The 25,110-nt window shown below is 38.6% G+C and overlaps 1 protein-coding gene across 2 annotated transcripts in view; it reads right to left on the reverse strand.

The window, feature by feature from the left end:
• AATF (apoptosis antagonizing transcription factor) overlaps positions 1-25,110 on the reverse strand; it is a 106,128-nt gene that overhangs the window by 48,605 nt on the left and 32,413 nt on the right. Inside the window, exons 5-9 of one of the 2 annotated variants that reach the window (XM_043583828.1) lie at positions 18,867-18,981; positions 17,265-17,463; positions 16,511-16,675; positions 14,670-14,753; positions 14,344-14,415 (exon numbers count right to left, since the gene is read on the reverse strand). In XM_043583828.1, coding sequence (XP_043439763.1) covers positions 14,359-14,415; positions 14,670-14,753; positions 16,511-16,675; positions 17,265-17,463; positions 18,867-18,981 — 620 coding nt within the window. In that variant the 3' untranslated portion in view covers positions 14,344-14,358. Of the gene's footprint in view, positions 1-14,343; positions 14,416-14,669; positions 14,754-16,510; positions 16,676-17,264; positions 17,464-18,866; positions 18,982-25,110 lie in introns of those variants that run through there. The other variant, XM_043583827.1, reaches the window with a different exon arrangement.

Here is a 25,110-nt window from a genome sequence, read left to right on the forward strand (position 1 = left end):
GAGAAGAATGGAGAGAAATCATGATGTGTGAATAGAATTCAAGAAGCATCTTAATACTGACGTTACAAATAGCCTGCCTTTGGTTACTAAAATAAGAAAATGTATAGCTACAGGCTACCACTGAAAAAGTCAGCCTGACTCTGCCTCGCTGCCCTTGGTCTTTAAAGATTTGATTAGTTTTTCCACTTTCTGATTCAGTGCTGCATCATGCCTCCACTCCAGAGCTAGAGCTATGTAAGGCCTGTGATTTGGAAGGGATGATAAATTCATCGACTAAATAAAGTAACACTGTTTTCTCAGCACAAGTTCTAAAATATTTCAAAGGCTGTGGTATTTCACTAGCCTTGGCCATTGGGGTTAAAATTTATTAGTCAAAACAGAAAACTTTCTCATCAGATCCCATGTATTCCATTAGGCATGATATATAATGTCTCCCGATGTCTAATTATTAACGAGGACTATAAGTAAATCACAATCAGTATTAGGTCCTGATGTGTGCAGACAGGGTAAGAATTAAGCAATTCGGATGCTAAAGAATTTCTTTTTTGCCAATTTGCTTTTCCTTTCTTTTTCTTAAAAATAAAAAGAATTTTACAAGCATCAAGCCACTCTTCCTAATCCATAACAAAAGTAACAATGTACAGAAAGTTCTATTGTTTGAAATTTCCAACAGTTCCCATTTCCAGTATTCTGCCCCTTGGTCAGAACATCCTTCTGGTGTGTATCTTTTTTTCCCTTCCATATTTAATAAAGGTGAACAGAAGAGTTAAATATCCTTTGGGAGCTCAGTTCAGTCACTGACTATTCTGGAGCACTCTTGGGCAAATTTCTTTTAATGGCACCAAACAATATATCATTTGTCTTGGAAGAATAAAGAGGAAGTCATTCAGAACTAGAGAAGATTTTACTACAGGGATTCACAAGTAAGAAACCGGAAGGGTAGTACTAACTTGTGTTCTGTAATGATGTCCTTTAGGATGTGAAGCCCAGCTGAAACAAAGCTTTCCCTGTCTTTCCGGCATTCTGCCTCTAGAAATTCATACTCCAATAATTCTTCAGCCCCACCAGGATCAATAGCCCATTGATTCTGCCACCTTTTCAGCAGCCTGCCTCTTCTCACATGCTCACTTCCCTCCTTCCTCAGGTGGAAGTGATTCCACAGGCCATCAGGAAAATCACTCCTGGTATACATTCTCAACTCCCTTGCATGCTGTCCCTTTGTCAAACAGATTCACGATCCCTTGGGAACTGATGGGTCTTGGAATTCAGAACTTTTAGGATATGAGGAAGATAATACAGTGTTAAATAAAATACAAATGCCCCAGCAGAGTCTGGGATAGCACCCTAAAATCAAGCACATGAATATTTCTGCAGCAAAATACAGGAATCATCCCCACTAAGTGGGATAAATGAAAGCCTAACAAGTTTATAATAGCTTCAGGTCAGATGTTGCCACCACAAAAGTTTGCCAAACTTACTAAAAACAAACAAACCAAACAAACCAACAAACAAACAAAAACAACAAACTGAGTTTTCAGAACTTTTTACATTTCAGAATTGCAGGTAAAGGATTAAGTACCTGTACTCCCTTGGCAACCCCCCCCCCCCGCCCCGCCCCAACCATGTTAAACGTGCATCCATGCAGCTGAACTGCCTGGAGAAAAAGACAAGACCATGTGAATGGGGGTCCCCCATTTGAAAGTCATTAACCCTGACCTCACGTGGATCTTCTGTGCTACCTGACAACTCCCCTGTGGGTTTCCCTTCTACTCACTCTCCCACTCTGTTGGGAGACTCTGCCATGCCTCCTCTTTTCTCAAACCTCCAGCCTCTGCCACATCTTCTCTCAGCTTCTTGACTCATAAAGTAAGACAAAAGGAGACAAAAGCACCCTGATGAGCATTTCCACATGCTTCCACAGTATCTCCTTGCAAGTGTACCCGTATACTCTGCCTTCCCTCCTCTATGTATGGATGAAATGTTTGTCAGAACAACTTCTCTGGACTTGAATACTCACCACCAATTCTCACCTCCATTTTTCCTCCATTGAATCATTTCCACCAGCAAAGTACATTTCCTCTCTTAAAACAAAACAAAACAAAACAAAACACTCTCCCAAACTTTCCCTTTCAGCTGCTCCATTTCTCTATTCTCTTAACAGCAAGCCTACTCAAGAGCTGCCTAGACTCAGCATCTCCAATTTTTCTCCTACCATTCCTTTTTGAACCCACTTTATCATTCTACCAAAACAGTGCTTGTCAAGGTCACCATGATTTCCACCTTGCTGACACCAATGGTCAATTTTTCAGTCCTTATGTCACTTGTGCACACTTGACATAGGTCATTCTCTTTTTTTTTTTTTTTATGAAATTTATTGACAAATTGGTTTCCATACAACACCCAGTGCTCATCCCAAAAGGTGTCCTCCTCAATACCCATCACCCACCCTCTCCTCCCTCCCACCCCCCATCAACCCTCAGTTTGTTCTCAGTTTTTAACAGTCTCTTATGCTTTGGCTCTCTCCCATTCTAACCTCTTTTTTTTTTTTTTCCTTCCCCTCCCCCATGGGTTCCTGTTAAGTTTCTCAGGATCCACATAAGAGTGAAACCATATGGTATCTGTCTTTCTCTCTATGGCTTATTTCACATAAAAATATATGGAAACAAACGAAAATGAAAATACAACAATCCAAACGCTTTGGGACGCAGCAAAGGCAGTCCTGAGAGGAAAATACATTGCAATCCAGGCCTATCTCAAGAAACAAGAAAAATCCCAAATACAAAATCTAACAGCACACCTAAAGGAACTAGAAGCAGAACAGCAAAGGCAGCCTAAACCCAGCAGAAGAAGAGAAATAATAAAGGTCATTCTCTTCTTAAAAAAAAAAAAAAAAAAAAAAAAAAAAAAGCTTTATTCAGATATAATTCACAGACCATACAATTCACCAATTTAAACTGTATGATTCAATGGTTTTGTATAGTCACAGACTTGTGCAACCATCACCACAATCAATTTCAGAATATTTTCATCACTTTCAAAAGAAACCCATTACCCATTACTTTTCACTTGCATTTTCCTCCTATGACCCCCAACCCTAGGCAACCATTAATCCACTTTCTCTCAATGCAGATGTGCCTACTCTGGGTATCTCATATATACAGATCATACAATAGTAGTCTTTTGTCACTGGCTTCTTTCACTTAGCATACTGTTTCCAAGGCTTATCCATGTTGCAGCAAGTCATCGGCACTTCATGCCTTTTTATAGCAGAATACCACTCTATTGCATGGGTATACACTTTGTCCAACCATTTATCAGTTGAGGGACATTTGGGCTGCTTCCTTTGTGGCTATTATGAATAATGCTGTGAATATTCATGTACAAGTCTTAGTGTGGGCAAATGCTTTCATTTCTCTTGAGTATACACTTAACAGTGAAACTGCCACGTCATAGGGTAACTCTAAGTTTAATGTTTTGAGGAACAGCCAAACTTTTCCAGAGGCTGCACCAATTTATATGCCCACCAGCAATGTGTGAAGGTTCCAAATTTTCCATATCTTTGCCAACACTTGCTATCATCTTTTTGATTATAGCCATCTTAGTAGTGTAAGGTGGCAAGTAGTCTGCTTTTGATTTGTACTTCCCTCAAGACTAATGATGTTGAGCACCTTTTCCTGTGGTTACTGGTCATTTAAGTATCTTCTTTGGAGAAATGTTTACTCAGATCCTTTGCCATTTTTTATTGAGTTATTTATCTTTTATTATTATGTTATAAGAGTTCTTTATAAATTCTAAACAGTCTTTTATCAGATATATGATTTATAAATATTTTCTCCCACAAACGTTTTTGTGGGTCTTTTCACTTGCCAGAGGGTACGTTTTGTAGGACCAAAGTTTTTATTTCAATCAAGTCCAATTTATCTATTTTCTTTTGTCACTTGCACTTTTGAAGTCATATCTAAGAAACCATTTCCTAACTAAAGCTCATGAACATTTACTCCTATGTGTTCTACAAGTTTTATACTAAGTTTTATACTTTTACATTTAGGTACGTGATCCATTTTAAATTATTTTTTGTGTAGGTGTGAGGGAAGGCACCAACACCATTCTTTTGCACGTGGATATCCATTTGTCCCAGTCTTATTTGTTGAAAAGACAGTTCACTTCCCATTGCACTGCCTTGGCACCCTTGTTGGATGACCATAAATGTAAGGGTTTATTTCTGGATTCTCAATTTATTCCACTGACCTATATACCTTTTTTTTCTTTTTTTTTTTTTTTAATGTTTATTTATTTTTGAGAGAGCACGCATGCACAGGGCAGGGGCAGAGAGAGGGAGACAGAGGATCTGAAGCGGGCTCCACTCTGACAGCAGAGAGCCCGACGTGGGGCTTGAGCCCACGAACTGGGAGATCATGACCTGAGCCAAAGTTGGATGCTTAACTGACTGAGCCACTCAGGTGTCTCTCTATATACCTAACTTTGTGTCAGTACTACAACATCTTGATTATTGTAGCTTGGTAGTAAGTTTTGAAATTAGGAAGTAGGAGTCTTCCAGTTCTGTTCTTTTTCAAGATGGTTTTGGCTATTCTGGGTCCTTTGCATTTCCATGTGAATTTTAGGATCAGCTTATCAATTTCTACAGAGGCAGTTGTAATTCTGATAGGAACTGTGTTGAGTCTGAAGATCAGTTTGGGGAGTACCACCATCTCAACAATATTAACTCCTCTAGTCCATGAACATGAGATGACTTTGTACTCAGTGTATTCAGGTCTTTTCAAATTTCTCTCAGCAATGTTTATAGTTTTCAGTGTACAAATCTTTCACCTCCTTGGTTAAGTTTATCCCCAGGTATTTTATTCTTTTGGATACTATTGTAAATGTAACAGTTTCCCTTTTCAGATTGCTCACAGCTGGTGTACAGAAACACAATGGAGTTTTGCATGCTCATCTTGGGTCCAATTTTGCTAAATTCATTTATCAGCTCTGGTAGTTTTTTGGTGGCTTCTTTGGGATTCTCTATATATAGGATCATGCCATCTGCAAATAAGAGACAGTTTTACTTCATCCTTTCCTTAAAGTCGATGACTTTATTTCTTTTTCTTGTCTAACTGCCCTGTCTAGAGCCTTCGGTACAATGTTGAATGCTAGTGGCAAGAGAAGACATCCTTGTCACATTCCTAGTCCTAGAGAAAAAGCATTCATTCTTTCGCCAATGAGTAGGTGAAAGTGGGTTTTCACAGATGTTCTTTATCAAGTAAAAAGTTCCCTTCTCTCCCTGGTTTGCATGTGGGCCAAATGTTTTTTCTTCATCTATTGAGGTGACCACATGGTTTTGTCCTTTTTCTATAGATATGGTGTATTACATTGATTGATTTTTGATGTTAAACCAACCTTGTATTCGTGGACTAAATTCCATTTGGTTATGGTACATAATCTTTTTTATGTGCTGCTGGATTGAGTCTGCTAGTACTTACTTTATGGACCTTTGCATTTATATTCATAAAAGATACTGGTCTGGAATTTTCTTGTGCTGCTTTTGTCTGGTTTTGGTTTCAAGATGATACCACATTTCCTCCTCCTTGAAACACTTTTACATGGAACCTGGGAAATCACTCTTCCTTCACTCTCTTACTGGTTGCTCTTTCTCAATCACCTTTGCTGGCTGCCCTGTATCTCCCCAACCTCTAAATGTTTGAATGTCCCAGGATCAAAGTTTGAATCAATTCTTTTTTTCTCTCTCGCTTCATTTTCTAGGTGATCTTGTTCAGTCTCACTGCATTAAATACAATCTATATGCTGATGGCTCTCAAATTTATACCTTCAAGCCCAGATCTTCCTACGGACTCCAAAATTATACATATAACTACCTCTTCAACAACTCCACATGAATGTTTCCGAAGTAATCTAAACTTAATATAATTGATAATCAAAATAATTAAAGCCAAAACAAGTCTACGCGGGGGGGGGGGGGGGGGAGGGGGGGCTTAATAAAACCAAAACTGAGTTCCAGCTTTCTCCTCCAGATTAGCTTCTCTCATTGTTTTCCCCATCGCAGTAAATAACAATTTCATCCTTCCCACTGCTCAGCCCCAAAACCTTAAAGTCATTTGGACTCCTTGCTTTCCACACCCCATATGAAATTCAATGGCAAATTCTGTCAGTTCAACTTTAACATAAGTTCAGAATCCAACTACTTTGCACTCCTTCCAAAACCACCCTAGTCCCAACTACCACCATCTGTTGCCTGGATTATCACTAGAGTCTCTTAACTGGCTTCTTGTTTACCACCTTATGCCCCTACAGTTTATTCTCAACACAGACAGCAGAGTGATTCTTTTAAAATATTAGTCCAATCATGTGACTCCTCTGTTCAAAACCCTTTAGTGATTTCCCATCTTGGTTGCAATAAAAGCCAAAATGTTATAGTGGCTTACAGGTCCTATAGTACCTGGTCCTCCATTACCTCTCTTTCCTCCTCTATCACTCTTGCCTAGTCTACCCCAATGACACTGGCCTCCATGCATTTCCTAGAACATGCTAGCCTCTACCGTGCCTCAGAGCCTTTGTACTTGCCATTCCCTTTGTTCCCAACACTCTTCCTCCAGATACTTGCATGACTGTTATTTGTTTCCTTCAAGTCTCTGCACAAACACAACCTTATCCCCTGAACATCCTACAAAAACAGTGACTGTCCTATCTCTACCCTGGTATTCCTTTCACCCATGCCAGGTTTTAGAATCTTCTACTGTACAGTCACAATATATTTCCCCTTTCATCCTATCTCTGAGCTAGAATGGATGCTCACATGGACAGAACTTTGCTTTGTTGTAGCCTCTAACAGAGCTCCAAGAGAACATTCTATGATGAGGAAATATTCTGTATTTGCATTGTCCAATACCATAGCCACTAGCACATGTGGCCACTTGAAATGTGGCCAGTATGAATGAGGAACTGAATTTTTAGCTTTATTCTATTTTAATTAATTTAAATTTAAATACTACATGTGGCTAGTAGCTACTGCATTGGCTAGCACAGCACCGCCTAAAATAGCAGTTAGTCAAAAATACATAGTAGGTATGCAAATATTTATTGAATGAATGATGGAAGGAAGAAAGAAATCTGAAGGGTTTTTTTCTCCTTAACTTTTTATTATAGAAAACTACAGAAATACACAAAAGTAGGACATAGCAAAATGAACCCTCCAATACCAATCACCAACTTGAAGGCTCTTCTAACCTGAAATAAGTTTCAGTGGATACTGACATCTCAATCCAGCTTCTAACAATTACCATATTCTTGGAAAATAGAGAATTTATATTATCCAGAGTTTATATCAAACAGCATCTCTCATGGTCTTTTAGAGATTATAGAGAAATGACTTTAGCAATCAGATCAGATATATGTTGGGGGAAAAACTGGTATGCAAATCAGTGCTTGAGGCAGACACATACATGTATGTTTTTATATCAAGGACCTGATTACTCTCTTCCACCATTTACTTTCTCCACATAAATTTTAATGAAGTCACACTCTTAAAGGAGGAGCTATGTGACCATACAAATTAAGAGAGAACTTCACTCTTGTAAGATGACACAAATTCCTTGGGCAGGGATTTCGTCTTCTTAGTCTTTAAAACCTATCACCTGGTATAATAAATGTTAATTGAATGAAGTTCATAATTGCATAAAAGTGATACATATGAACTGTCAGAGTGCAAACAGATACACTGGACCTTTCCTAAACAGATATATTCTGAAAAGGAAATTTTCAAATGGATTTTCAACATGTCAGATCAAAACGCAGTTTAATATGCTGAAAACAAAAATCAAACCCGGAGTACAAATTCTTGGATTTCAATGTCCTAACTCACTAGGTGAGGTGATCCTTATACTAGTCATATACTTGCTTTAGGCTCTAGTTCGTAAAAAGACAGTTTGGCCTTGATGTTCTTCAAAGATGCTATCTAACTTTAAACCAATTATGTTCTATCCTAGATCCCCAATACACAAAAATTTTAAAAGATGCTTATTAACTTCTGTCTATGCTAGATCGTTTCCCCTAAAATTTACCTTAAAGGAGCTTTACATTGCAGGTGATTTAATATGAAGACATCATAACCTACTTTAGGGAAGTAGTGTTCCCTGTTTCTTGAGAAGTACCAAATTCTTCACTTGGGGCCACTAAAATACTGCTGGAGTCCTATGTTTGATTTACACTCAGCTGGCTGACTGTGCTTATTAGTACAGAAAAGGCAATTTTGGCCACATATTTGCCTAGTAAATTCCCAAGATACCACCTGTGTTTGAAAAAGTTTCTTCAACAGTTCTAAGCCAATTCTTATCTCTTTCCTAGCTGGCTCCATAAAATGTACTGTTTCAGGTTTTGTTCTGAGGTTTTGCCTTTGTTAAATGAGGTAGTATTACTAAAGTCGTGCTCTGATGTTTTTCAAAGCAAAGAAACAGAAAGAAATGAGGGCCAGCCATGTAAACCTTCCCTTGACATTACTGTTGGATGAAATTTCTGGACCTTGCATTTAAAATGTGGCTTTGAGGGGTGCCTGGGTGGTTTAGTCGGTTGAGCGTCTGACTCTTGGTTTAGGATCAGGTCATGATCCCAAGGTTCATGGGTTCGAGGCCTGTGTCAGGTTCTGACAGTGCAGAGCCTGCTTGGGATTCTCTCTCTCTCTCCCTCTCCCACTGCCCCTCCCATGCACGCTCTCTCAAAATAAATAAAGAAACTTAAAAATAAAATAAAATAAAATGTGGCTTTTGGCCTCCTATTTCGTGCAGCTTCCACAATAACAAGTCCAGGCTAGCAGTCAAATGCCAATATTGATGCTGACTTTGGGTCTAAACACTGACAGATCAACAATGGCAGCACAGAAGTTAGAATGTATCTCAAATAAAATTCTTATACATGGTACACAAAATAATCTTGTAATTAGTAAAACTAGAGTTGAATTGGACACTGGTATTTGGTTTGGGTTTGTTTTTTTTTTTTAAACATCTATACTATGCCTCAAGAAACCTAGCTGATTAATTATCTGCTATATGTTTAGCCATGATATCAATTTTCAAGTTTATGTATTTCATATATAAGTCCGCTCTAAAATAATCATAAAGGTCTATGTGTAGTAAGTCTTATCAAATTTTTTAAGCTTATTTTTATCTATCTATTTAAGAAAAAAATTTTTTTAAATGTTTTTTAATGTTTATTTATTTTTGAGAGAGAGAGAGACAGGGACAGAGCTCAAGAGGGGAAGGTCCAGAGAGAGAGGGAGACACAGAATCTGAAGTAGGCTCCAGGCTCTGAGCTGTCAGCACAGAGCCCAACGCGGGGCTCAGACTCACAAACCGCAAGATCATGACCTGAGCCGAAGTCGGACGCTTAACTGACTGAGCCACCCAGCTGCCCCCCCCCCCAATTTTTTAATGTTTATTTATTTTTGAGAGAGAGAGAGAGACACAGAGTGCGAGTAGGGGAGGGGCAGAGAGAGAGGGAGGCACTGAATCTAAGGCAGGCTCCAGACTCTGCCCCCTACACAGGGCTCGAACTCACAAACCACAAGATCATGACCTGAGCCAAAGTCAGAGGCTCAACCGACTGAGCCACCCAGGCGCCCCTATTTTTATTTATTTTGAGAGAGAGATAGAGAGCAAGTGGAGGAAGGGCAGAGAGAGAGAGAGAGACAGAGACAGAGACAGAGAGAGAGAGAGAGACAGACAGACAGACAGAAAGAGAGAGAGAGAGAGAGAGACAGAATCCCAAGCAGGCTCTGAGCTGTCAGCGCAGAGCCCGACCTGGGGCTGGAACTTATGAACTATGAGATCATGACCTGAGCCGAAGTCAGACACTTAACCGACTAAACCACCCAGGCGCCCCTAAATTTTTAAAAAATGTTTTATTCATTTGTGTGTGTGTGTGTGTGTGTGTGTGTGTGTGAGAGAGAGAGAGAGAGAGAGAGAGAGAGAGAGAGATGAAGTACGAGCGGGGCAGGGGCAGAGAGAGAGGGAGACACAGAACCCGAAGCAGGCTCCAGGCAAACCATGAGATCATGACTTGAGCCAAATTTGGATGCTTAGCCCCAGGTGCGCCAAATTTTATCAAATTTTCAAGAAACCTAACTCATGTTTCAAGTAAGAGTAACATCTAAAAGTAAAATTAAAAATGAAATACTGCTCTGAACAAAGGTATCTGTTTTTTGACAACTAATTAAAAGGAACAGGTTCAAATTAAACTTTGAAGTATATTATTAACCATCAACTGAACCACTGGAAAGATACATGCCAACAGTAAGAATATTGTATTGCCATTAACCATAGGAATGGCTTGAGACATCGTACTCACACTAAGATCTAAATGTATGCAATTAAAGCCACCATATCAACTGTCCATATTAATCACTCACCAATTTAATTAAGGTAAACCATCTTGCCAGAAAGCTTGCCTCTTCTCTCTTTCTTAACATTATCGACTTTTATAGTTCAACGAATTAGTAATTACTTGCTTATGCCACTATCAAATGTGTTGGATACAGAAGTCCAGCATGTGGCAAGGTCAGTTATAGACATGTCCTGATGGCATGTGAAAGGAGAAATTTAACCCATCAAAGTGGTCGTCGAAAGAGCAAAACCTATTATGCCTTTCTCTAGACACTCCTGGTTAAATTCAAAGTGACAGGACAAACCAGATCAAAACCAAACAGAGCCAGAAGCAACATACAAAATCCTAATGTACCCTTAGAAATCCAGGAATCGATTTGTCAATATCTAAGCTCAATTAGCCCTTTCAGAACAAAATACCTCATGAAGTGACAAGAAACTAGTTTGAGGTCTGGGATATGAAAAGAATAAAAGCAGTCACTTTATATAGCTTATTGTTAAGTGCAGTCATATCTCAACCTGGAGATATTGTGGGGATTAAATAAAGATGTATGTCAAGTACCTATCTACTAAGCCAAGGAGACGGCACATAACCAATGTTCAGTAAATGTTAGCCCTTCCTCAAATTGTTAAAGGATGCAGATTTATCAAGTCAAAGATCAACTGATGGTTTAAAAAAGCAAATGAAAGCAAAGGAAAACCTTACATGGTGATATAGACAACGTATCTTCTAGAACTCAGCACACAGGATAATGAAAATGAAAAACAGACACTGAAAACATTTCTCAATGGCTCATCCTTTGTGGTCATTTACAACCGTCCTGTTTTGTGAAATTGTCTTTAGGGATGAGCTTTGATAAGAAATAGGCCAAGTGCAAACTAATTCCACTTGAGAGGGAAACTGCAATGCCTACAGCAGGTGAACAGTTTCTCTCATGAAATCTTTCCACTGGGTATACTTCAAGCTTTTAGCAATTCCAGTTTCCAGACAAACCAGTAACACAACTATAAAGCTAATTTTTTCATCAGAATTGTTAAGTAACAGGAGTTCAATAAATCATTTGCCTTCTAAGAAGAAAAAAAATGACTTTCCAACACAAACAATATTTCTTCTGGTTATAAGAAAATGATGCTTATTTACAAACCAAAAGGTATAATACTATAGTGAAGTCTTTTTATGGCTCAAGAATGAAATATTTAAGAAATAAAGGTACAGAAAGAATAGGACTCGGTCTCAAAAATCTTGAGATCAAGCATTCATGTCACTATTTACTATACAGCTTCCAGGAAGTTACTTAACTTCTCAGGGATGCAGTTTCTTTTAAAGTTCTTTCAGCTCAAAAATGATATGATTACTTATGATATCTGATACTCTTCAGTGTCTGAGTATGTATACACATACACATGTCGCTTTATTAAATAATACAGATATATTTTCAAAGTTGTAGTAATTAAAGGCCCATTATGAAACAAAGGTAGAGAGAGAATGAATGAATGTGTGTGTGTGTGTGTGTGTGTGTGTGTGTGTGTGTGTGTGTATGTTGGGTATTCTGACCCTGAATATCATTCTCAGTAGTTAGGGCATTTACACAGCCTGAATTAACCAAGTAAGCCTTTAAACCCTTACAATGAAACATTAAAATTCAATGTGGCTATAATCTCTTCCTTACAAAACACGGACCCAAAGAGTCTGGCTTCAAGTATGGTTAAAAGAAAAAAAAAAAAGGCGAAGTGTATTATATTCACCACCCAGCTCTTCCATATGACCACATTAAAAAAAAACACAAATGAAAACTCACAGGCCCATTGTAATACATTGTGCCACTTCTGAATGCAACACTTAGCTCAGGCTTACTACCCTGACAAATAAAGGAAAGCACTTTATGAAGCCAATTTAATTGGGAGGTGACAGAAAACATACAGCCATTTTCTTTAGCCTTATCATTGAATTGGCTTCAGCTCCAATCTCGGGCAAATCCCACTCAACAGAAGAAATTAACCAGGTCAGCAGAACAGGTGCTGTGCTGTGTCTGTCAAGGGCCTGGCATCACCACAATTACTTGCACACAATGAAGCAGTAATCTTCACAGATCATCTCTCCCAAGAAGTATATTGGGGAGGGAGAGGAAAACTGAAGGGAGGCGGGGGGAAAGTGGGAAGAATAAGAGGAATAGGAGGCAAAGAGAAAAGGCAAGAAGAGAAAATGAATGTGCAGCTGCCTTGCGGCTCAGCAGATGTCGGGATGTGATGTACGAGGCTAGGATAAGCTGTCGGAGCCCGCTGCCAAAGAGTGGTAAGTGATTAAAGCCTGCACAGTTCTAAGCACCATATTTAGAATCTGCGGGGTTTCAGGACTTGCACCCATTCCTTGCTGTGCTGCCAGATGTTGGCAACTGGTCCAGTTCCTACTGACTGTGCATGGATGGCAGCAGTTGGTGCAGCAGCAAAGCAATCTGGAATGCTTCCGGAGATGCTGTACATTAACAAGTGTCACCCATCATTCACCTTTACAGAAGGCTGAAACAACTCCAATTTGCTGCCACTTCCCTCTTGGGAAACGGCCAAGATAAAGTTGCGCCTGGCAGCCCCATTTGTTTCACTCAGGTGTTTCAGCTGCCTTGCTGACCTCTATTAGTTTAAGTTTTAATTTAGATTAACCCCAGCACCCCAATTAACCAGCAAGGGGAAAAGCTAAGATGTGACTAGTCATAACTCTGAAATCAGAATTTATCGAAGGTAAAATTATTAATTGGGATGAAGGGCCAATCAAGTAATGCTATTTCTTTTTAAACAGACCTCTAGGAAAAAAAAAAAAAAATCAGACCAAGGATTGCCAGTGGAAGCAACTTCTTTCTCCCCAGTAATTTCAGTTTATTTTATTAAGCCTATTTAATTTATGATGCACTTTCCATCGAACAATGTACACTTCAATTAATGAAGACTGGAGCATTTTTGATTGTCTCCCATGATCTCACACAGTTATACAGCATTAATATCCCATATCAGGTAATTCCTTATAGACACTCTAGAACAAAATAGAGTTCCCTACTCTTCTGACAAATGGATATAATAAGAGAAGAAAAGGAAAAAAGAATCAGGACCTCTGACTAGGAACACCTGAGGCCACACCAATCCTCTTTCTTACACCCTCTCATCATTACTTTTAAGGCTCACTTATGGCAATAATTTCATTGAACACTCCAGAGTGAATAGAAAGATTATTAGAGAGTCTCTTTCTCTTCTAATGGCAAAGACTCAGAGGTATCCCCTATATAGAATCACCTGTTCTATTGGCCCTGTAGTGTAATTTTCCCAAATTTTTTCCTTCATATTCCCAATACATAATACATCATGGCTAAACTTTGAACAAGCAGTTGAAATTCCTTGGTAAAATTAATACACTAAAAATTCAGCAGAGAAAAAAAGGGTATCTCGATAAATAATGGCTCAACAAAAGCTGTTGCATCACTGCTGAATAGCCTCCTTGATTCCCAGAGCTAGAAAGGGTACATCCTAAAGCAGATTTCATTAAGTATAACTTACCCGGAGACCCAGGATTACAGGAAAATATTTTAGTTCTTTAGAATAGCCCAAACTACATTCAGAGTCACCAGCATCATTAAAAAGAGCAGCATGCCAGCAGACAATAATATCAAGGGAAAGAACTGAGGGATATTTGCAAAGAGGGATCAACAGCTGGGCCATATTTTGACTTCTACCAATTCTTTCTGTCTTCAAAACATTACACTGTAATTATAATCAATGGTAGCAGACAATCTCAATACATATTTAACTGATTTGAAGAGGCACCCCCCCCCCCCCCCCCCCCCCCCCCCCACAAAACACAAGAGACTTAATAGGTAATAGAACCAGAAGTTCAATTCAAGAACTCTGGGATCCCAGCCCTTTAGCTCCATATCCCAATCTAACAGTAATAGTACAAGAAACCAAATAACTAGCAAAAAGTCCTCTATTACATTAATATTCTCAAAAATGTCTGAGAAAGAATGAACCACCTGACTCGAAGAAGCTCAGCTGTTTTACACATAATTTATACTCTGCAGCAACTAACAAAGTAGTTGTAGTTGTTTTCATTTCAAAAGGAAAAATACAAGACAGGAAAGGAAAAACAGATTCAGAACTACACAGTAAATCAATTCTGAAGACAGCACTTCTAACTCCCTGACTCTATCCTCCTTCCAAAGTAGACCAGAGAATTCTATGAGCTGTTTTAAAATGCTAACACCTGATCTGTAACAAAAGAAAAGAGTATGAAAATTATACCTGGTGGTAAAAGTCATCGTCATCAAAGATTTCTCCATCCAAGTCCTTCAGGTGGGCATTGGCAGGGGCTTGAGGAAGGATCTCCTGAATCAAGGAGAAAAGAGGAAGGAGTGAATCCAAAAAGGTTATTGAAGTAATGTAGCTACTACATATAATGTGTATGACAGTCAAAGCACTTTTCCTTAAGATATAAAGAACTCTTAAAGAACAAAAACATTCCAATAAAAAAGTAGACAAAAACATTAATAGGCACTTGACAGAAAAAGAACCATAAACGATCAATAATCATATAAAAATGTTTAACCTCATTCTAATTAAATACATGAAAATTAAAATAAGAAGACACCATTTTTCACTTCTAAAACTGGCAACAATCAGTGCCAGAAAACCCAGCTGGTGGAAATGGGAACTAATACAACCTTTCTGGAGGGAATCAGTAACACGTGTCAGGATTTAAAATGTGGGGGCGCCTGGGTTAAGCTAAGCGTACAACTTCGGCTCAGGTCATGATCTTGCAGTTTGTGGGTTTGAACCCCACGTTGGGGTCTGTGCTGACAGTGTGGAGCCTGCTTGGGATTCTCTCTCTCTCTCTCTCTCTCTCTCTCTCTCTCTCAATCTCTCTCTGCCCCTCCCCCACTCATGCTTTCTCTCCCTAAATAAACTTTTAAAAAAACGTGTACTCTCTTTGATTTGCTATTTCCACTTTGAGAAATCTATCCATATGTCCACACAAATACACATATTATAAATGCTCATGAATGTTTCCAATAGCACTGTTTCTAAAGCTGCAGACAACAAAAATATCCACTGTTTAAATAAATTATAGTACACACCCATAAGAGGGAATGTTCAGTAGCCATTAGGAAAAATGAAATTGATCTCTATATAATCGATCTCTAGGAAAATTTAAATTTAAAAATTGTAAGATTTTACATATAGTTTATAATATTTTATATATTTATAAATACACATATCCATTCCATTTAATTAAAAATATGTAACCATATTTCTATATAGATATATGTGTTATATGTGTATATAGTTATATGAATAGAAAAAGCTTGTTATAACTGTGAACATTGGTTCAATCTAAGAAGCGGAATTTTACTTTTCATTTTAAATTCTTTTGAATTTTTGGGGCGCCTGGGTGGCGCAGTCGGTTAAGCGTCCGACTTCAGCCAGGTCACGATCTCATGGTCCGTGAGTTTGAGCCCCACGTCAGGCTCTGGGCTGATGGCTCAGAGCCTGGAGCCTGTTTCTGATTCTGTGTCTCCCTCTCTCTCTCTGCCCCTCCCCCGTTCATGCTCTGTCTCTCTCTGTCCCAAAAATAAATAAACATTGAAAAAAAAAAAATTTTTTTTAAAAATAAATAAATAAATTCTTTTGAATTTTTAAAAAAATTATTAAGTATATGTTTCTATAAATAAAAGTTTCCTTTAAACAAAAGAATTTGTTCTAATTTTGGATCCTTTTCTGTAGTATCTACATGTCCAATATAAAGCCTAAAGTACACACTCACTTCAATACTGACATTTCCAAAGAAGTCGCTTTAAAACTGAATTATAAAAACTGGATTATGAATGCTTCCATTACCAGACTCCTATCAAACTCAAAAATAAGAGAAGACTACACAGAAGTTAACAATAGCTCCATTTTAAAAGAATTTTGTCCTTCCATATACTCTTACTTTGTTAACAATCTAGTAAAGTAGTGCTTTTTCCCTTTCTTTCACTAACTTCTTATACCAAGAATGACATCTACAAGCAGGTGATCAGATTTTTCAGCTAATTAGCCTCATAGAAACTACTCACGGTAATCACCCAGCATCACAGAGCTCTTACCGGTTGTCCTGGCAAACTCTCCGGGACAGGCTGCGCTGATGGTTCAGGTTTGCCAAGAACTCGGTAGATGGAGCGCTTGGTCTGTGTCCTTCGAAGTAATCTTTCTTTGTCCATCAGAATATGATCGATCTGAGTCAAGATTGAGCGTTCAAAGGCACCAAAACCCTGCAACATTAACTAGTGTCAGATAATGCAGAAAGTGTGTGCTGAAGGCAGCTACATTGGTTTCTCTATCTTTCTGTGTCAGCAGAGAAACAGACGATCCTCCTCTCAGGAGGGACTTTGTATTACAGACCGAGTTTCTGAATGGCTGTAACTGTTCTCAGGAAAAAAAAAAAAAATTAGTCTTAAGCAGGTTGTATTACTTTCCTATACCCAGAGAGTAACTTCTGCATCTTTCATAACTGTTTAAAAATCTACTTCTTTAAGTAGTTTGTGTTCCCAAACATCTGAACACTTATGAGGCCATAATTTCTAGAATAAAATATTCTTTCTAATAAAGTTAAAATCCCAGGTCTGAATAGTATAAACCCCAATGGTTGGAGTTCAGTAAATTTTCTACAGTAATGACCGATTACTATTACATCATGACATTATAATGAGCTACATAAATATAAGATGCATGAGCTGTAGTTCCAATTTCTTAAAACTGCTTCAGGTGGCCACAACCTCTGTTACACACATGTACTTACATGCGCGCGCGCGCGCGCGCACACACACACACACACACACACACACACACACACACACACACCTTCCCCAGTTTTCCAGAAGCCAACTTGGTTTTATCATGCCATTTCTGAAGTGTGCGGTTCCTATAGACTGTGAAGTCGGCAAAACGCTTAGCCATGAAGCTGGGATAGTCCTCCATTTCTAGCTTCCTCTTTGGTGGGGCCTTTCTCTGCTTCTTCTCTTCTACTAGCTCTTCATCTTCACTGGAAATCTCTTCCTCACTAGAAAACCAATAAGAACACTAAGTCCAATGAAAACAAACATTACCCAAATAAAAAGCTAAGCTCACATGATGTCGAGTATTTAGGCCTTCCCTATTCTGTCTACATTTTCAATAACATCATAGATGTGAGGATGGCTTTTTCTGTTTGAAAAGAATGTTCATGAGGTCAATCAAAAACTCATGTAACTTTTCAAATAAATATAAAAACTACTGGCTTAGAAATATTTTTTTAAAAGTAAGCAAACCGTAAAAATAAATGAGGTTGTAAAAACATTATTAGAAATGCATATGAACCAGGCCTCTACTGTTACAAGATGGGTCTTTAAAAATTAAACACATAATCATATTTTTATGACCTTAATCCCCAAATAAATAAGGGCAATGTGTCTCCCTGTAACGAATTGTTCAGGAAAGCTGAATAATAGTAGTCTAATCACAGGAAGAGAGCCAAATGTGAAGAAAACTCAAAGGGGTAGGCAGCAGAACAGAAAGTATGTTGCAATAAATGCAACTTCCATGAGAAAGTAATACAACCTCCACCTATCAAGCCAATTGCCCTCAATGGACTACTGACCCCAACACATAGTAGGTGCTCAATAAATGTGAGCTTACTTATTATCCCTGCAACTAACTCAGTGGAAAAGAATGGAGCAAAAGATAAGCCCAGGGGAAAAAAAAGCAAGCAGGTACCATACACAGCAAGTTCAAACAATGGGTGGTACAGGGGGGTGTGGGGAAATCCTTCATCAAATGTGACAATTTCAGAAAACAGGTTTACTCTGCTCTTTTCTGAGAAATTTCTACCCTTCAAAATAACTACTTCTTCCCTCACTGAAAAGGAAATGGTTGTGACCAGCAATTCCATGGTATTGGCACAAAGGGCTTCATAAACATTAATTAAGAATATTGGGGTGCCTGGGTGGCTCAGTTGCCTGAGCATCCGACTGCAGCTCAGGTTATGAGCTCATGGTTTGTGGGTTTGAGCCTGGCGTTGGGCTCTGTGCTCACAGCTCGGAGCCTGGAGCCTGCTTCAGATTCTGTATCTCCCTCTCTCTCTGCCCCTCCCCCACTTGTGCTCTGTCTCTCAAAAATAAATAAACATTAAAAAAAAAAAAAAGAATATTAACAATGTGCTTTCATCTCCCAATTTAAACAAATCTAAAGAGAAGGCAAGCGTTTTGCAGATGCCCACAAAGGGGAGCAAGTCCAAGTAAATATAAAAATGAAAAACCCTATTCCCAATTTATGTGCTATCCTGGCCACCAGTTAAATATAAGAGGCTCTTTCTGTTTTACTAACAGTAAGTCTGACATCTGCCTGCAGAGGATTTGGCTTTTTCATAAATGATGGGAAACTATTCAGATTAAAATAAGCAACTCCATAGCTCCATTCTTTCCTTACCTTTCTGCTTTGGCCTTTGTCCCATCTACTAGATATCGAGTGTCTGGGTACTGGAAAAGTAACTCTTCCTGAAGATCTACCAATGACCTCAACAATGCTTTAAGGGCCTTGTGACCTGGGAAATAGAGCACAGAGAAGGAACAATTTATTATCTACAATTCTCCAAAATAGGCAACGACTATAACTCATGACTCCTGAGCAGTTCTGGCCAGGATGGGGGGCAGGCACAGGGTACCCACAGACTAAGAATTCTCTGAAATACCAAATTCCTGAAAGGAGATAATAACAGTGCCTAACTCACAGGCTTGTTGTGAGGAACACGCAAGGTAACATACATAAGGTGTGTAGGGAAGGGTCTGCAATAAATTGTGGGTTCTTAAATTTAGTCAGATTGACAAATTCCTTCCCTGTCATCATAACCAGTCATTTTCCCCTATGGTGTTAGTTTCTACAAGCCACCAACCTCCTGGATTATCCCTCTATCAATCAATTCCTTAAGCAATTCCTTCTCTTCCAAACAGCACAACTTTGTCCTGGGATCCCTACCTCCACCACTGTCACCGCCGCCACCACCCTCCTACAGGAGATCTCATTTGCCTATGGTCTGAGGTGCCAAATTATTCACTCAATCTCTCATACATATTCTTTCATTTTTTAATTTCTTTAATGTTTATTTATTTTTGAGAGACAGAGAAACCGAGTGCGAGCAGGGGAGGGTCAAAGAGAGGGAGAGGGAGACACAGAATCTGAAGCAGGCTCCAGGCTCTGAGCTGTCAGCACAGAGCCCGATGCGGGGCTCGAACCCACGAACTGCGAGATCGTGACCTGAGACGAAGTCAGATGCTCAACCGACTGAGCCACCCACCCAGGTGCCCCTCTCTCGCACATGAAAAGTTCTTGTTCACATATGAAAACCCAAGCTAATGACTTACTGTTTGCAGTACTGAATTCTGTATTAAAATTTTTCACATCTAGAACACGTTCTTACCTGGTTCTTCTCGTAGCCGACAGGATGCGTTTGTAACAAAGCTGGTCAGGATTAAGTACACAGTCTATGGCTAAGAACTTTCAGAATAAAAACTGGCCCTCTGAGAACTGAACTCTTACCTTCTTTGTCAGCCTAAGCCTACTAAAGGGGCTAACTAGACACTGATAATCACTATTTATGCGTTGATAGCACTCAGACGTCTCGCCTATTATCGAGCTTCCACACTTCCAGCAACTGCAAGAAAATCTTCGCATGGATGCTCCATCAGTCCTCCAAATATACCACATCAGAAACAGAACTTTTCTCTTCCTACCTAATACTTCTCCCTTGTCTGATTTTCTCTTCTGTATAATGTGTTTTCATAGATCACTGACATTTTGGTGCCCTTATTCTATAGATTTAATCCATTGCTAAATCGTGTGATTTTCCATTCTTATTACTAATAATAGCTGTCCATTCATCTCTGGCCATGCTTCTATCACTCCTTCCCCCTTTCCCTTAAATAACTGTAACCTCACAAGCATCCCTACTTTCATTTAGCAATGCCTACATTCATTTTTATTTTACATTCGATAGGGACTTCAGCCCACACAAACTTCAGTTTTTAATGTCTTTTCTAGAAAAGACTACATCTTGAGACAGAGCCCATATTTTCCAAAGTGAAACCACAAACTTATTTCACATCTGCAAAGTAGTTTTTAAAACTCCCAAGACCTAACCTTGAAAATCTTATGTTAAGTAAAATAAGCCAGTTGCAAAAGCACAAGTACTGTGTGATGCCACTTACACGAGGGACCTAGAATAGTCAAATTCATTGAAGAAAACTGAATGCTGGTTGCCAGGGGTGCAGGGGAGAGGGGAATAGATAAGAGTTTCTGACTGAGATGAGAAAGTTCCGGAGATGGATGGTGGTGATGCTGGACAACCGTGTGAATGGACTTAGATACTGAACAATACATTTATAAATGGTTAAACTGGGAAATTTATGTCATGTACATTTTACCATAACTGAAAAAGAAAACACTTTCAAGTGATCCCAAGACCAGAGGATAATAAATGATTCTATCATCCCCGTTCATCTCTGTATAGAAAAAAATCATCTATAATCCTTCAATCTTGAGCTTAGTCAAAAAAGAACAAGAAAAACAACGAAATATTATTCAGCCCTTAAAAAGATGGAAATTCTGACACTTGTTACAACACATGGATACACCCTGAGAACATTATGCTGAGTGAAATAAACCAGTCATAAAAAGACAAGTACTATATCATTCCACTTCTATGAGGTACCTAAGGTAGTCAAATCCATAGAGACAGAAAGTAGAATGGGGGTTACCGGGGGTTGGGGGAAAGGGGAATGCAGACTTTAATGGGTATACAGTTTTAGGTTTATGAGATGGAAAAAGTTCTGGAGATTGGTGACACAACAATGTGAATGTACTTAACACTACTGAGCACTATTGTACACTCAGAAATGGTCAGGATAAATTGCCGAATCACTATGCTGTACATCTGAAACTAATATAACACTATATGTTAACTATACTAGAATTAAAATTAGAAATAAATTTAAAAATTAAAAAAATGGTCACGATAAATTTTATGTTACGTAAATTTTAGGATATGTGTTTTTTACAATAAAAAATTTAAAAGAACAAGAAAAGCCAAGTGTCTGTCTCTGACTTCCTTGAGGTATCATGTGTCCATGATCTAAAATATGAAATCAAGAACGATGCAGGGAAGAAGCTGCAAAGCAGAGTCTGTAATGTTTATAGCTGCTTGCCCCCAAGAGCAAGTCATAATTTGACTCTAACATGTAGCATAACCAAGAAGTGTGAAAACATCCAACGAAAAGACTACTACTTTTAAGGGCCACTTTCAAGTAGCTATACAAGCCTTTTTATTTTGTTCAAGTCAGTTTAAAAAAATCCATTGCAGATATATTAGACAGCATATCAATCCAACAAGAAAGCAGAGAGCCAATATCAGTAAATCAAAGTGTGCCTTTCTGTTAATACTCTCTCATATGTTCTCATTTTATACACCCCTTCACCCAGTCAGAAAGTAGCCCTGAAGTATTTAAGCTCCATTCAGGGATAGCACCACAATGCATCAAAGTGTCAAGAGACCTACAAGAGATGAAATCTGCAATTCTGTGCTTCTAACCGCCCCCCCCCCACACACACACACAAAGAGGAAGAGGAAGAGGAAGAGGAAGAGGAAGAAGAAGAAGAAGAAGAAGAAGAAGAAGAAGAAGAAGAAAAAGAAGAAATAAAGAAAAAGAAAAAAATGTTTATCAAAGTCAAGTCACCAGTGGCCAACACATGGACAGCTTCCTGTAAAGGGATATGGAAGAAAAGAAAAGAACCCAATTCTCATTTCTTTGCAATATTAGGGTTACATTTTCTTCTGGTAAGATTTTATGTAAAATCTGAAGAGACAACGGACAATCCTTTGCTGGATGCGACAGGCCTCCTCATAGCCACAGTTGACAAGAGTGAGGAAAGACTTTCCCGGAGATTCAAATCCAACGGTGATTCTTCCCAGCCTAAAAAACAAACTAAACCAAACCCTACCCTCTTTTTGTCATTCATATAGGACTAAATTATATTTGTTCAACCCTATGAAAAATAAAGAGAATGGAACCAATGGTTTCTAATTCACCTCTAATTTTTCCCTAATTACTGTCAGAGTTAGCAGTTAAAAAAGCAACAAAGAAGCATATACTTTCTTCTCTCTCCCTCCCTTTTGGCACAGGGCCACAAAACAAATGGAGACTGTCAAGGATATATATGTTTATTTTGTCCTACATGGTCCACTTCCAGAGGCCTTTCCCTTAAGAGGAGATTAAGAAGGACATATGCCTCACCATATTATCAAGATACAACCTCAGCGTCTGGGCACTGGCTTTAGGAATGATTTTCTAAGTAGAGAATCAATGGAAAGAGTACTTTACTGAGGGTCGGGAGCCCTGTATGCTAACTGACAATGATTACTAACTAGTCATTTTATACTGAGTGGACCAATTTAATCTCTGAGTCTCAATTTTTTCATCTGTAAAATGTAGATAATCCTTTGCCTGTTTATCTCAGAGAATTTAGGTGAAAAATAAGAAACATGTCTTTTACAGGTTAAGGCATTTTATACATTTTTAAACACTGTGGACATAGAAAATGTATGACTATCAAAAAAAATCATCAGCTTTCACATGGTGAATATCTTTAAGTTCCACTTATGCTGCTCGACAGTGCTAGGACTGAACTGGTATTCAGATTCCTGTATTAAGTGTTCATTTACATGCTACCCATATGCAAGCATTCTATATATAAAATGTCACCAATCTAAAAACCATTTTCACCTAACAGCTTTATTTTTTTCCCTGATTCATCTTGGCTGTTCAACATAAACAAAACTGTAGGCAGAGAATAAGTTTGGACACAGGCACACAGTTCATTAATTAGATTATAAACCAGTAACACAACTTCTGGCAAGGGGATTGGAGAGGGAATGGCGACAGTGAATTTATAACTAAAATAAAGCTTACTTTATCAGTTTTTAAATATCTATACAGTTATTTTTAAAATAAACATGAAAACATACAATTATTTATGTACAAGTATACATAACTCCCACATTCCTATTACCCCAGATAAATACTATGAACTAGGATGTATAGATTACAAGAGCATTTTTTTCTCCTTCAAAAGTAACTCTAGAACCAGAGCTAAACTATAGGTCAAAATGACACACGATATATTGGTCTGAGAACAATACTTTTCATTCAAATCCACACAAGCCTGCCACTTGCACTAGTCATCCCCGGCAATTAATCCCCCAAGAAAGACGTTTGATTAAATCTTTTCAAGCAAATCCTTTGCTTTGCTTTTGTTAGTTCACTTCTTGTCAACATCTATTAAAATATGCCTTTAATTCTCCCACAATCTTAAAAAACACCGATTCCACTGTCTTCAACTTTAATCAACTGTATGGCCGGCATTTTTCATTTCATAATAATGTGCTGCTTGGAATTCAAGAGGCAGGCTCGGCATCAATCATCTGGTAAGAATTTTTCCACTGCAATAAATATGCAAATGAGGAGAGCCAGTCAGTCGTATTTCAGGCCCGACTTGCTAGTGTTTTAAAAAAGACACAAATTTATTAATTGCCGGTGGCCAGAGGAATCCTATTACTTTGGGCATTGATTACAAAGCTGTGTGAGTGATTATTGTGCAACTCGCGGGCTACCCAGGCATGAGGAAAAATTATTAAAGCAAGGCAGAGATTATCAACTCAGAATAACAATAAGCCTTAACATTTAGGCCCTAACTTCTTCAACAAAGAATTACGTGAAGGCTCCACTGTATCATAATTCCGAACTCTGTCAGTATTACTGTTTGGGCTTGTTCTATATTCCCCAAGCAGAATGGCGTCACCAGGAAGAAAGAGTACTGCAGGTTACAAATTCCTGCACACCAACCATATGGATGAGTTGCTATCATCTCCAATGTGTGTGCAACTAGAATTCTGATATATCCATGTATCCTGCACACGTGCGGGCGTGTGCATATAGGTACTCCCAGATTTGGGTAAGTAGATGTGTCATCATGAGGACTATGGTTTTTACTGGAATAGTATAAAGGAGTTCTGTCTCTGCTGGTTGGTTGGTTCTGTGGACCAAAAGTACAATTTTTTTTTTAATGGTCCAAAATACCCACCAGGATAACTTTTCAAAGCAGAGCATGGGGACTTATATTCTAAAAGCATGATGGCTAAGCCAAAGGCAGCCCTGAGTTTTCATACCTCAGGGGGCACCATAGTGGAAGGCGTGCAGTCTATGGAGGAGTCTATGGAGGAAACGGTTTGATAGGCTAATTCTGAATGCAAAGTGTTTTTGTGAGAAACATTCAACCCAAGACATATTAAATCAAGTAAGAAAGAGGACTCAGTGGACAAAACTTATTTTTTTCTCTTAAGAGAATGATGTGGGGAATTGGGGGAGTAAGTGGAAGTTGAAATAAGGGAGAGAGGAAGAGACGTATGATAAAATATGTTGGGTGAGTCCCCTCATGGAGAGAAGCAAAAAGCAAAAAACAAAACAAACAAAAAAAATCCTTAACATTTTACATTACTGCCACACTAAGTAACATGATAGATAGTGTGCATTTGAGTTCTGTGGAGGGACATCCCACTCAAGCTGTAATTTCTGACCAGGCATGAATTTATAAGGAAGGGAAAAGAACTGCAGAATTTCTTAGG

This window comes from Prionailurus bengalensis, chromosome E1 (assembly GCF_016509475.1).
Source record: "Prionailurus bengalensis isolate Pbe53 chromosome E1, Fcat_Pben_1.1_paternal_pri, whole genome shotgun sequence".
Classification (NCBI taxonomy): Eukaryota; Metazoa; Chordata; class Mammalia; order Carnivora; family Felidae; genus Prionailurus; species Prionailurus bengalensis.